This window comes from Rousettus aegyptiacus, unplaced genomic scaffold (assembly GCF_014176215.1).
Source record: "Rousettus aegyptiacus isolate mRouAeg1 unplaced genomic scaffold, mRouAeg1.p scaffold_m13_p_1, whole genome shotgun sequence".
In the NCBI taxonomy this organism is placed as follows: domain Eukaryota; kingdom Metazoa; phylum Chordata; class Mammalia; order Chiroptera; family Pteropodidae; genus Rousettus; species Rousettus aegyptiacus.
In genome coordinates this window covers 91,755,300-91,768,243 of record NW_023416284.1, presented here as the reverse complement: position 1 = coordinate 91,768,243, position 12,944 = coordinate 91,755,300, and the positions used below count along the sequence as shown (strand labels likewise).

The following is a 12,944-nucleotide window of genomic DNA, read 5'->3' as shown; positions in this document are numbered from 1 at the left end:
TTGCTTTCTCTTATTACATTGCTGGGGGAGGTACAAAATGGTGCAACCCGAGTGGGGACTATTGGCAGTCTTGCTCAGAATCACAGATGTTCTTGCCCTTTGATTCAGCAATCTGACCGCCGGTCATTTCCTCTAAGAGCACACCTGCATCTGTACAAGGGTCTTCGCTGCAGCACTGGCAGGAATGATAAAGATTAGAGACAGCCCAAGTGTCCATCAGAGGGGGCTAGTTAAATAATAAAATAGAGCCGCATAATGAAATAGTCTGTAGCTGTAAGAGAGAGACAAAGGTGAGGAATCCAGACATCCGCTACAACACGTGTACGCCTTGAAGCCGTCATGCTAATTGAAATAAGCCAGTCACAAAAGAACAAATACTGTATGATTCTACTCATACGAAGCACCGAGAATAGTCAGATTCATAGACACGGAAAGTAGAATGGTGGTTGCCAGGGGTGGGAGTGGGGAGAGCGTATGGGGAGTTATTTAATGGGTGCAGAGTTTCAGTTACACAAGAAGAAAATAGTTCATAGGTGGATGGTGATGATGGCTGCACAACAGTGAGAATGTGCTTAATGCCGCTGAACTGTACACTTAAAATGGTTAAGATGGCAAACTTTATGTTACAAGTATTTACCACAATTTCCAAAATATTTGTAAAACGCTTAAAACTATGTAATCGATAGGAACACTATTTCCACATTTGTCTAGGATATGGAACAAAAATGAGTTTTTAAATGAAAAAAAAGGAAAAAAAGAGCTCGAGATTTCTATATGCTAATATGGAAAGATCTCCAGTAGGATTTATCCATAGTAAGATTTATAAAGTAAAAAACAGCAAAGAATAGAATAGTGTACATAGATTGCTACATTTGTGTAAGAAAAGAGGGGAAATTGGAATCTATGTTTGTATTTGCATAAAGGACCACTGGAGGATGCACAAGAAACTAAAGAATGTGGTTACCTAAATGTGGTACCTGCAATCATAGAGGGGGAGAGGCAGAGCAGGTAGAAGCAGACTCTCCATGTATATTTGCGGGCTTTGAGGTTTTTAACCATATGAATAAATTACCTAGTCAGATTTTACTAGAGAAGGGGACAGGAGGTGAGTGAGGGTCAGGTAGGGGCACCATTGCTTTAATCTTCATCCTAGAGGATGTCTTTGTATTACTTTTATTTATTTTATTTATTTATTTTTCCCTCTTTAATCCCCCCCCCCCATACACACTCACACTTCCACACCTGACCTACGGATGTTGCCAGGACCTTCCGCATGGAAAGCAGACGTGCTAACCACTACACTATAGAGCCACCCTCTTGTATTACTTTTATAAAAAGGAAAAATAAAAGCTTAAGAACAAAATAGTAAGTGGCCAATAAACATGAAAAGATGCTCCATTTCACTCATAGTCAGAGGAATGCAAATTAAAACCTCAGTGAGATGCTATTTCACACCCAGCAGGCTGGAAGAAATCTAAGTGGGACAAAACCAAGTGCAGCAAGGATGGGGGTGGAGCAAGGGGCGCAGCACCCCCAGTCTGTCGGGGTGAGCAGCCACAGCCCCCATGGAAGGCAGCAGGGCCATTGCTTGAAAAGAAGAAAGGCATCCTCCCACCCTGGAACGTCCCCCCATCTCTCGGAACACACCCAAGAGACCCTTGCACACAAGCCCAAGGAGATGTGGTGCATATATATATATACACAGAAGGCTCACTGCGACATCAGTGGCAATTACCAAAACTGAAAATGAGCTACATGGCCATCAATAGGAGAACTGATACACGGATTGCATTTTATTCACCCAGTGGAATAGTATTACGTAGCAATTAAACAGGGGAACTAGAGCCACAAGTGTAACACAGATAAATCTCAAAAACAGTGCATAACGAAAAGGTGCAGAGGGGTGTATATAGAAGGGTACCTTTGATACATGGAGGTGTAAAATAGAAAACAATCTCCCACATCATTCACAGATATATCCTTATGGGTGAATAGCAAAAGCATAAAAACAGGCTGCTGAATGACACACACCAGTGTCTGAAAGTGTTTGCCTCTGGGGAGAGAGGGAGGGGAAAGGTGTGAGGGAAGACGCAGGGGCCTTCCGCTAAGGGCATAAGACGCTATCTCTTTAAAAATGCAAAGATTTGAAATAAACATGGTAAAAAGGAGTTGACAGAGCACAGTGGTGGGTACACAGCTGTGTTATTTTTCTCTTTATTTTTATGTAGAGCTGAAGTATGTCCTAATATACCTTATATTTCACATTAAAATAATGAAAATAACAATAAACGGGACTTGGAAGACGGCATAAAGCTGGGGGAGCACCCGGCCATGCAAGCGCAGGGAGGCCACCTCATCATTCCCCATCCCAGCACCTGTCCCCACCAGCCCGAGTGGGTAAGCAACCCCTACACATTTTCCTGGGATCCCTGTGGCTGGGCTGTGAGCTCTGAGCTTCTCTGAGGTAGAGGGGGAGGTAAGGGTCAGCAATTGCCAAGAATGAAGGAGGACGAGAAAGAGAAAGGTTCATGGGAGGGAACGTGACCAGACCCGGGGTCAGCCTGCAGCATAAGATTCAGAGCAGCCACAATCACAAGACCCCTATGGCAAGGCAGAGGTCAGGGAGGCTGGGCTGGCATGGGGTGCCCGCACACCGAGGCCCAGCAGCCTGGGCCTCCCAGGGCTCTGCACACTTTGGAAAGAATTCTCAGAACATGTTAGGGCTTGGAAAGGCCTCAGAAGATGGCTAGAGCTGAAATCACAAACAAGAGCCAATCAAGGGCTGATGGAGGCAGGGAAGGGGCTCCACAGGGCTATGCCAGCCCAGCCTGGGGGTCTCCAGAGTCAGCAGGTGAAGGCGGAGTCGACCTGGAACTGGCAGTGGGCTGAGAGGGCAAAGAGAGAGAGCCCACAGTTCCAAGCAACAGCCAACCCACACTAAGATGGCGAGACAGCACTGGGGGGCCTCAGGACACAGCTATGTCTGACAGCCTCGGGCCAACTTCCAAAACGCCTGCCATGGCTGCATACCCTTGCTGGGACCTCCCCTGAGGCCAGGGTGCTTGCAGGAGAATCAGAGAATAAAGAGAGCCAGGACTTCCGGGTTCGAGACTGAACTTCGGTCTCAAAACTGAAAAGATGGGAGTCCATCTCTTGTCCCAAGTTCTAACACTCCAACTTGTGCCTGCCATCCACAAGGCCACACGGAGATCTGGGCCTACCCCAAAAGGCTGGCTCTTCTCAGGTCCAAACAGGGCCACAGGGGGGCCTCACCTCCACACCACCAGCCAGGACCTGGGGTAGACAGGGCGGAAGGAGGCAGGAGGCTGAGTCCCCTCTTCCATCTCACAGAGCTGGCTGGGCCCAGCAAGGCCACGGGGACCACAGGGCAGCTCCCGGATCCTGAGGAGGGCCCTGCTCACAGGCTTTGGGAAAATGGAGGGGAAGAGAAAGAAGGGAGTGGGAAGGAGTGATGGGAAGGAGGGCAAGAAGTCAAAGGGGCATCTGTTCTGTTAAGTGGTTTTTTTGTTGTCAAAAATTGGCCCCAAACTCTGCCCACTAAAACTCTAGGGCACTCTTCCTCTGCCACACCCACTTCCCTGTCACCACCAGTCACACTACAAAGCTGACTCCCTACACATGAACACACTACACACACACACACACACACACTCACTCACTCACTCACTCACTCTTTCTCCTTTCAGCCCCAGTTCCCTCTCTGCCCTGGCACAGCCCACCCTTGGGACCCTCACCACTCTCTCCCTTACCAAGTTCTACCCAAGAATTTACCTAAATCCCTCAGCTAGAGTGAAAATCTGCCCCTTCCATGAGCAACTATAAAACTCCCCTATTTCTGGCTGCAGGTGAACCCCAATCTCCCTTTCCTACCACTCACAACCTTCAGAACCCAGAAGCAGACGTGGTCCAAACAGAAGGCCTGCACCAGCACCCTGAAACCCCCAGAACCCAGGCCCGGTTCCTTTAAGGCTGAGCTCAACTAGGTGACTCTGGTGGGTCACGCCAACAGGAGCCAGAGCAGCCAGGCCCAGGGGAGGCAGCAGGGGCAGGAGGCAGCCCGACGAGGGGGCTGGTGCATGCGGTCACTCCTCCATGCACACTGGGCGCCCACCATGTGGCGGACGCTGTAGATAAAACAATGAATAAAACAGAGAGAAATCTCTGCCCTGGCGGAGCTGACATTCTAGCAGGGGAGACAGATAATAAACAAACAAATAATTAAAATACTTTCCTGGTAAGTCAGGGAGGGAGATTTGCGGGGAGGGGCAATTTCACCTTGGGTGGTCAGAGAACACCCCTGAGGATATGAGACCTGAAGCCACTGAGAGCAAGAGCCGAGCGGCTGTTTGGGTAAGAACCTTGCCGGCAGACAAAACGAGTGCGAAGGTGGGGATGTGGCTGACACAGATGAGGAGCAGCGAGGCTGGTGCGCCTGGAAGGACTAAGAGAAGAGCAAAGCGGAAAGTGAGGTGAGAGGCAGCGGGGCCAGGTGGTGTATGTCCAGTGCCAGAGGCCGTTCCCACATATCCAGGCACGTCCCTTAAACCCCTGAGCAAAGCCCCATCTCAGAGGCCCTTGACGGAAGCAGGAGCAGAACAGCAGACACGGGGCCGTGCTGCGGGCTGGGAGGAACTGCCCCCATCTTCTCCAGATCACAAAGGATGGGCAAGGCCCACAACAGACGACAGCCAAGGATGCCACAGGGTTATCTTAAATCCTGCTCCCCTCCCAGCATCCCGCTGGAGGACAATTCCAGGTAACCTCCCTCCAGAGGAGCAGCCATGTGGCCAGAAGAGGCGGCAGTGGCCCGGCGTGTTCCTGCCTGCTCCCACCCTGCCCACCACGCCCAGGACCCGTCTGTCTGACTGTCTCAGCCACACAGTTAATCACAATAACACCTTACCCTGGCTGGGCACAGTGACAGCAGGATATCGTTTAATCCTCCCAAGGGCCCTGTGCCTGTGGGACAGAGCAGCCCACCGACCACAGAGGACACAGAGGCCCCGAGAGGGAAGGAACCTGCCCAGGGTTACTCAGCTGAGCCAGGTCTGGGTTCCACAAGCACCCTGGAGCAGGAGTCATCCACACCACCCAGGGCTGAGGACACAACCCGGGTCAGGAGAAAGGACCTGGAGATTATCAGGTCCAACTCCCTCACCACACAGATAAGACCATGGCACAGAGAGGGGCTCTCACCCTGGGCCTCCCAACGCCTGAGGAAATTCTCTTTTCCTCCCGTTCCCTCAGAAAACGCCCAATCACACAGACAAAGAAAGCCTTGTGGCTGATGGAGAGTTTGGGGGAGAACTGGCCCCCAGCCAGAAGTGGGTGTGCTCCTGAGAACTGGGGCGCGGCCTCCAGAAAATGAAGGGAAGAAGCTGTCAGTAAGAAGGTGGAGAAACTGCAAGCCAAGGGGGGATCCACAGACAGCAGCGTGAGGGCCACAGGCAGCCTGGTCCGACCCAGCTCAGTGGGGCTGAATGCAGTTGAATGAGTTCAGTCCCATGCCCAAGACTCAGCAGCCCGGGAGGGAAGTTTGCAGTGGGAGCGGAGGTCTTACCTCGGAACTTCTTAGGGGGGTTGTCCAGGTCCCCAGCTGCGGGTTCCACCACACAGCGGTCATCCACCAGCCTGGGGGACAAGGAGCTCAGTCAGTGGGAGAGAAGAGGCCTATCTCCCCACAGTACCCCTCCCTCAGAGCAGGGGGTCCCAGGATACCTGGGAGGCCTCCAAAGAAACCATTCCATCACTGACAAACCCCTCATCATCAAGTCACTCCCTTTCCAGACACCATGGTTAAAAGACAGGATCTCTTGGAGTGGGATGGCAGCCCCCGGGAAAAGCACAGAGACACACCCAGCTTATCCCGACCTTGTGGCCAGAACTACAGTTGTCCTATGGGGTTCTGCTGCCATTCTGGGCCATCAAACACCGAGGACGCAAACTCCTGTCATAACCCTGAGACTCTGCTGTCCAGACTTGAAAGGGCAGTATGTGGCGGAGAAGGGAGAGAGAGAGAAACCAAGAGAAATAGGAAGAAAAACAAAGAGCAAGGGAGGGAGAGACAGAGATGGAAAAGATAGATTGAGTCAGAAAGATAAAGAGGATAAGAAACAGAGGCAAAGAGAGACTAGAGACAGATGGACAGATGAGAGACGCTTATGAGAAACCAAACTGAGGGGACAAGTCTTTGGGTTTCAAAGACGGGACGATAAACCTAGTGCCTTCCCAACCTCAGTCAGGCCCCATTTCAAACCCTCCTCTTTGGCCACCCTTGGGCCTGAAACTCTCCATTTACAGTCATGGCTTAGGTTAATCCTGAACTTCTGGAGGAATGAAGGGGGTCTGGGGCTTGGAGGGGAGCCAGGGTGAACTGGGCATGCAGGGCATTGCAGGTTGCCAGGACCATCTCTGTAGAGATGAGAGCTCCAGGGACCTTGGAATCACTACCCACCCACCCACCTACCCATCCACCCACCCATCATCCATCTACCCATCCACTCGCCCATCCACCTACTCACTCATGCATTCATTCCTACATTTAAAAGTCTTCAATGCCACCCCAGCCTCTAGAATAAAGTAATGATGATAGTCCACCATTACAGAGGCCAACTCTATCTCAACACTTCACAACTGTTGCTTCTGAATTCTCACCGACATCTTCACAAGAGGCTAGTCCTTAGCACTATTTTATAGAGGAGAAAACTGTGTTTGAAAGCTAAATAGTTTGCTGAAATCACAGCGCTAATTCTAAACCCTTCTTCTGCTCCTCCCCTCCTTGGGTTGGCTAACAAATCCTTTCAGATCTGACCTCCATCCACTCCCTAGCTCGCCTCATGACTTCCTTGTCCCAGTCGTGCTAAACCTCCAGTTGATCCCACAGCACCTGGAGCTCTCATCTCTACAGAGAGGGTCCTGGCAACCTGCAATACCCTGCATGCCCAGCCCACCCTGGCTCCCTGCCGAGCCCCAGAGCCCCTTCATTCTTCCACCCTCAGCCCCTCCTTTCTACTCTGTAAAGCCTTCCTTGGCCAGTACCCTCCTTCCCTGTGGGCCTCCCTCCCCTATGTTTCCGCAGCACCTGGTCCTGGCCTCTCCTGCCGCCATGTCTCTTTCCACTGCAACTACTTCTCCTGTTTACACTGTAAGTTCCTTGAAGACAAGACCCTGTGTTTTTCCCTTTGGCATCATCAGCACTTTACCATGCAGTCCATAATAATAATAGCAAGCAAGATTTTGTTTCTAATGTTTTCATAAGTTGTTTTTTTTTTTTTATTTTCTAAATCTACTTTGTTATTATTTGCATTTTACAGGCAGAGAAACCAGGGTATGGAGAGATTAAACGACCTGTCCAGGGACACACGGCCAGCAAGCAGCAGAGCTGGGCTTTGAAGCCAGTCTGTGCCGCATCAGAGCGGGTGCTGTGTGGGAGTGGGGAAGGCCTGCTCTTCAAGGACACCCTCTTCAGTCTCCTTTCCTCTCCCCGGCCTCCAGCATTGGCTCAGTCCTTGGTCCTCTCCCTTTCTCCAGCTGCACTCATGTCCTAGGTCATTTCGGCCACATTCTTGGGTTCGAAGCACCACTACGCACTCATTGATGACTCCTACACCCCCTCCCCTGCCATTTCTATTCCCCTAAACTCCAGACTCATAAATCTCACTGCCTACTCCACATCTCCACTTGAATGTCCACAGGCATCTCAAACTCAGTAGTTCAAAACTGAGCTCCTGGTCTTCCACCTAAATGTGCTACTCTTGAAGTCCTCCCCATCTCAGTTGTTGGCAACTCCATCCTTCCAATTGCTTGGCCAGAAACCTTGCACCAATCCTTGGCTCCTCTCTTCCACTCACCCCTCCCACCTACTCTATCAGGAAACCCTATGGGCTCTGTCTTCAGCATATATAGGGAATACAACCTCTTCTCATCACTGTCACCACCATCCAGTCCAGGCCTCCACCAGCTCTCACCTGGATTTCAGTAACTGACTCCTCCTTGGTCTCCTGATGATCCCCCTACAGCCTATTTCCCACATAGCGGCAGGGAAGTCCCATTAGGGCAGTCCTCTGCTCAGAACCCTAGAACCACTCATCTCAGAGTAAAAGCCAAGAACTGAGAATGGCCTGAAAGATCCCACATGACCCAACCCTCACCTCTCTGACCTCGTCTTCAAACCCCTGCCCCCTGGCCCACTCTACTCCAGTCACAGCCCTCCTCCAGGCCCCTTCCAAGGAATCTGGTACTGCCTCTTCCCTCAGCCTGAAACCCTTCCGCCCCCAGATACCCTTCTGGCTCCCTCCCTCGTCTCCTTCAGATCTTAGTTCAAATGATCTATTCCCCTAAGTACCCTCCCTCCCCAATCTTTTTAAAACCGTAAACTGCCCTTTCCCACACCCCTCCTCCACCTCCCTGCCTCACTGTTCTCCACAGTCTGCTGTATATTTTACTTATTTATTTTGATTACTGTCCCCCCAACCTCAGGGGATGGAAGATCCATGAGGACAAGGATGTGTCCTTTTTGCTCCCTGCTGTATCCCCAGCAACTCAACCACTGCTTGGCTCAGAGCAGGCACACAGAAATACATATTGAGTGAATTCATTCATTTTACCAGCTGCTAAGGGAAGTACATAAAAAGCAAAAGATAAGGTCCCTGCCTCAGGGAGGTTAAAATCTCATTGGGAAGACAAGTCACATATTCAAAAGAGTTAATGACATGAGGAATAGGCGCCGGCGCCAACTGGTAGTACCAGCTGTGGATTTCCTCCAAACTCAGGGAAGGGAGAGGTCAGAGCTTGGCCAATCACAGAAGGTGTGAAAGAAGCAGGAGCTATGCAGAGCCTTGAATAATTCATGGTGTTTCCTATAAGACATTAGTGAATCAGATTAGCAAAATCATGAAGGGAGGGGACCCAGAATGGACGTTTTGGTTGGGAAGGGGACAGAGCATCGCCAGAGCCTCAGAACCAGCACAGCCAGGGGTGCTGGACAGCCACAGGGCAATGTAGAAGTCGGTACAGTTGAAGAGAGGCTGGGGCAGCACCCCACATCTCCTGTCTTAACCAGTGCACAAGACCTCGTGAAGGCCCTTGCCCAGAGACTCCCTGTCCGAGAAGAAACCCATCCTCACCCCAACCCCCGCACGCCTCATGAGAACACCTTGTCTGGGTCTCATGTGCAGGAAAAAGACATGCAAATTCAGGTGCCTGCCAACCTTTTCCTAATCCCCCTGGTACAAATCCACCTGGCCATTATGTGAATGTCCATCTGTCCCCACGCACTCTGGCACAGCTTCTGAAACCCTAAAGTCTCCAACTCAGCCCCTCCGCAGTGCCCAGGGGCCTAGAGAGTGGAAGCCACTTAGAGAAGGGGAGGGATTGGGCAAGAGGGAAGCATGTTTTTCAGAATGAGAATTTCAAGCAAGGTTGGGAAGGAAAACATCCCAGAAGGGACAGGAATGGTCTGTATGAGAGACCAGAACAGAGAAGCAAGCCATGTGGGAGGATAAGAAAGACAGGGAGGCTCCTGAAGATATCAAGAACATAAGGTCAGTAGATGGGACCTTCAGGGGTTCTCCCTGCTCTGACACTCCACACCCTTGTAGGCCTCCAACTAGCGGAATCAACATTGCCTGGGAACTCTGGGCTACAGTTTCTGTAACCCTCCCCAAGAACCTCTAGAAGTATCACCTTACGCTCCTCATCTTTTTATTTCCCATTTTGTGCTTAGAGCAGCCCCCCACCTAGCCTGAAGACAGACAGAAGGTGGCCTTGTGCGGCATGTTTAGAGAGTCCCAAATGTCCCCAAGCTCGCCCAGCAAAGCCTCTCCTCCATTTCTCTCTACACACTCATTAGGACTGAGGCATTCCGTGAAGGTGTTATCAGACAGGAGAGGGTGTAAGGGGGCAGGAGGGGTGTTGCTCAAGCCATTAACAGGTAAGCAAGAAATCCCTTATCAGATGGGCTGCAGCCAGATCTGAGGCCAGAGCCAGGCCTCCTCTGCCAGGACACCAGGCGGGTAAGTTTTGACAGAGGGGGAGCCTCGGAGCGTGAGGCAAGGACTTTCATTCCAGGCAGACCCAGGTCCGGGGAGCAGGTGTGTGGTGGTAGGGAACCACTCCCAGACCAGCCCTCCATCTCCCCTCTCCCCATCCCCAACCCCACAGGTGCACAGAGGCCGCCTCTGCGGGCCCCCGCCCCTGCCCCAACGACCAAGCGAAACTTGCCGCCCCACGTGTAGCTGTCGCCCCACCTGCCTCCAACTGCCAGCAGCAGCCAGAAAGCTGGGCCTCTGCCCGGTGTGCCCCGGGGCTGGGCGGGCGACTTGCTGCCTGCACCCGCGCTTTCTTCCCCTGCCGGACTCAGCTGCCTGGGAAGGGCTGCCCTGGGGGCCTCTCCCCACCTGGTGGCATCTGTGTCCTAAGCCACTGCCCCCCCTCATGGTGGCATCTGTGTTTATTAAACTAGCCCGTCACAAATGTCCGGCTTCTGGTACACACCTGGCGTGCTGTAACCAGAGCCTAGCTCTCCAGGAGGAGGTGACCATGATGCTTCACTCCCCTGCTCAGAGCGCCTCGGCTTCCGCTCAAGAAGTACCTAGTCCCACTCTCCACCAGCCCACTGATCTCACTGTCCCATCTCCACACCCAGCACACACTGAAGCCCCAGCCAGTCCTGCCATCTTCAAGGCCGGGCTTAACTCCTGCAAAGTTCTTGCCGAGTTCCCCGCCCACTCCCACCACAAGCATTGCCCCTCATCTAAAAGCAGATGGCTCCCCAGTGTGTATCACATTAGAAGAAATGACCCTCCAATATGTGGCACACGTTCTAATTTATAAATCGTTTCTACATCCAATACTTCATGCCAATCTTACCACAGTTCAGTGTGAGGTTCACAGAGCAGAAGGCACCCTGGTCATATATACACCCCAGGCCTCCATCCGTTTAACAAAACCTTACCCAGAGCAGATTATACACTAGATGTGGTCCCCACCCTCAAGAAGCTGAGTGCCCTAAGGACAGGAGCCACATCCTACGCCCTTGCATCCCACTCCACCTTGTGGTACCCTCTGAGAGGCTGGTTGACAGATGTGCTCTCAAAGGGTGTGGAAGGCGCTGTCTCTGAAATGCCCATGGGATCTGTACCCCAAAACCCTGGTCTGAGAGAAAGAGGAAGGCAGATGTAGGCAGGGAGCTGGATGGCCTCATTCTCCTGAGAGTGGACTTTGAGATCCAGGTGAGAGCCACGGAAAAGGCAGTGGGGCGGGTCAGTGCTGTCTTGAAAGATTAGATAAGGAGGAAGGAGGCATATAGGAAGGAGAGGGGTGGGTGACTATCGGAGGGGCCTAAATCAAAGCCTGCACCTGCCAGGCCCCCATCCAAATAGCCACTGGAAGAGGAGTCACAGACTGGGCAAATGCCCGAGGGACCCAAGACAGCACCTCCCCGATCCAGCTCAGAAACTGAGGCATGGAGGGGGAAACTAAGCAGTGCGAATCACATGATAACTTAGAGGAGCAGCCATTCCAGACCCCAGGTCTCCTGACTCCCAGCCCAGGGCACTGGCTCTCACCCCACAGATCTAGGCCAGAGCCAAGGAAGGCCACACCCTACACAGGCATTGTCAGAACACTGAGACTGGCTGGTAGAGAGTGGGGGGCCCTGGAGTCCCCTCCTCCAGATACTCATAGTCACACCCACTACATGGGATGGAGAGGAATATTGGTAGAGAATCCCGGGTTCACTGGCTAGGGTCTCTGGCTCATCAGAGAAAAGAAATTCACTTCTGCAGCCCTGCGCAAACATCTATTGACTTAACCTCTGCTATCTTCCTTTATCAAGGATCTGCCCTGTGCCACCCAAGGGGCCACACAGTGTATGGAATTTCAAAACAAACATGCCTTATCCCTTCAGAGAGCTTAAGCTTAGAAAGGACAGTAAGCCACCCACTCAGAGAACCCCAAGAGTCTCACCAGTGAGGAATGCAGGTACCAAAAAGGACTGAACTTGGCCGACATAGTAAAGGTCCCTGGGAGGTATGCAAGCCTTCAGGGCACTGGCTCCCCCCACCCTCAAGCCTGAATTTCTGACTCTCAAGATTGAGTGGGCTCTGACAAGTCCTGGGGTCTCAACAGGGCTGCTGGGAACACAAGAAGACATATCTGTTAGGCCTAGGAGAAGAGGAACAGGGAGCAGAAGAGACAAGAGGGAAAGCTGAGACAGAGAAGGGGTACAACCAGGGGCCACCCAGCCAGCCCTCGCCTCATATGTTGTCCTTACCAGGCCCAGGTTTCTCTCCTGATCTCTATAACCAGAAATGGACTCGCAGCCTGTCCCACCTGGGGTAGTAGCTAAGGCTATAGGCGCCTCAGCAGGGCAGGCCCTGCAGCCCACCCTGCCCAGCTCTCCAAGAAACAGCAGCAAAAGTAGCCCTCGCAAATCCAGAAAGTGAGACAGTCCCTGCAGAACAAGCACTCTGTCTCAGGAACTCAGTATCCTGGTGGAAAAGAAAGAGGTGAGTGCAGGGCATCGTCTTAGATTAAAGGAGATTTAAGAGGCATAAGAATTCAATGTAACGTGTGGACCTTGAGAAGATCCTAACTTAAAGACAGACAGTGGTCAAAGACAGACTGAGGACAATGGGGCACATCTAACTATGGATTGCGCATTGGGTGCTATTGGTAAATTATTAATTGGTGTGAAAACAGTATTATGAATACATAGGAATAAATCTTTATTTCTTAGAGATGTATAATGAAGTATTTAGAGATGAAAACATGCAATGTATGTAATTTGCCATAAACTACTTCAGCAAAAAAGAGATGCAGCAAATATGGCAAAATGTGTACAATTATTAAATCTAAGACATGGGCATATAGGTGTTCTAAATGTTCTCACTGCTTTTCCTGAATTATATTCACGCCTCAGA

The 12,944-nt window shown here is 51.5% G+C and overlaps 1 protein-coding gene across 4 annotated transcripts in view; it reads right to left on the bottom strand.

Moving 5' to 3' along the window:
- ITPR3 (inositol 1,4,5-trisphosphate receptor type 3) overlaps window positions 1-12,944 on the bottom strand; it is a 64,257-nt gene that overhangs the window by 44,832 nt on the left and 6,481 nt on the right. For 3 of the 4 annotated variants that reach the window (XM_016146967.2, XM_036238929.1, XM_036238920.1), the window contains exon 2: window positions 5,582-5,652. The exons of the other annotated variant lie outside the window; for it this stretch is intronic. In XM_016146967.2, the coding sequence (XP_016002453.2) occupies window positions 5,582-5,652 (71 nt within the window). The remainder of the gene's footprint in view (window positions 1-5,581; window positions 5,653-12,944) is intronic. 4 annotated transcript variants of the gene reach the window in all.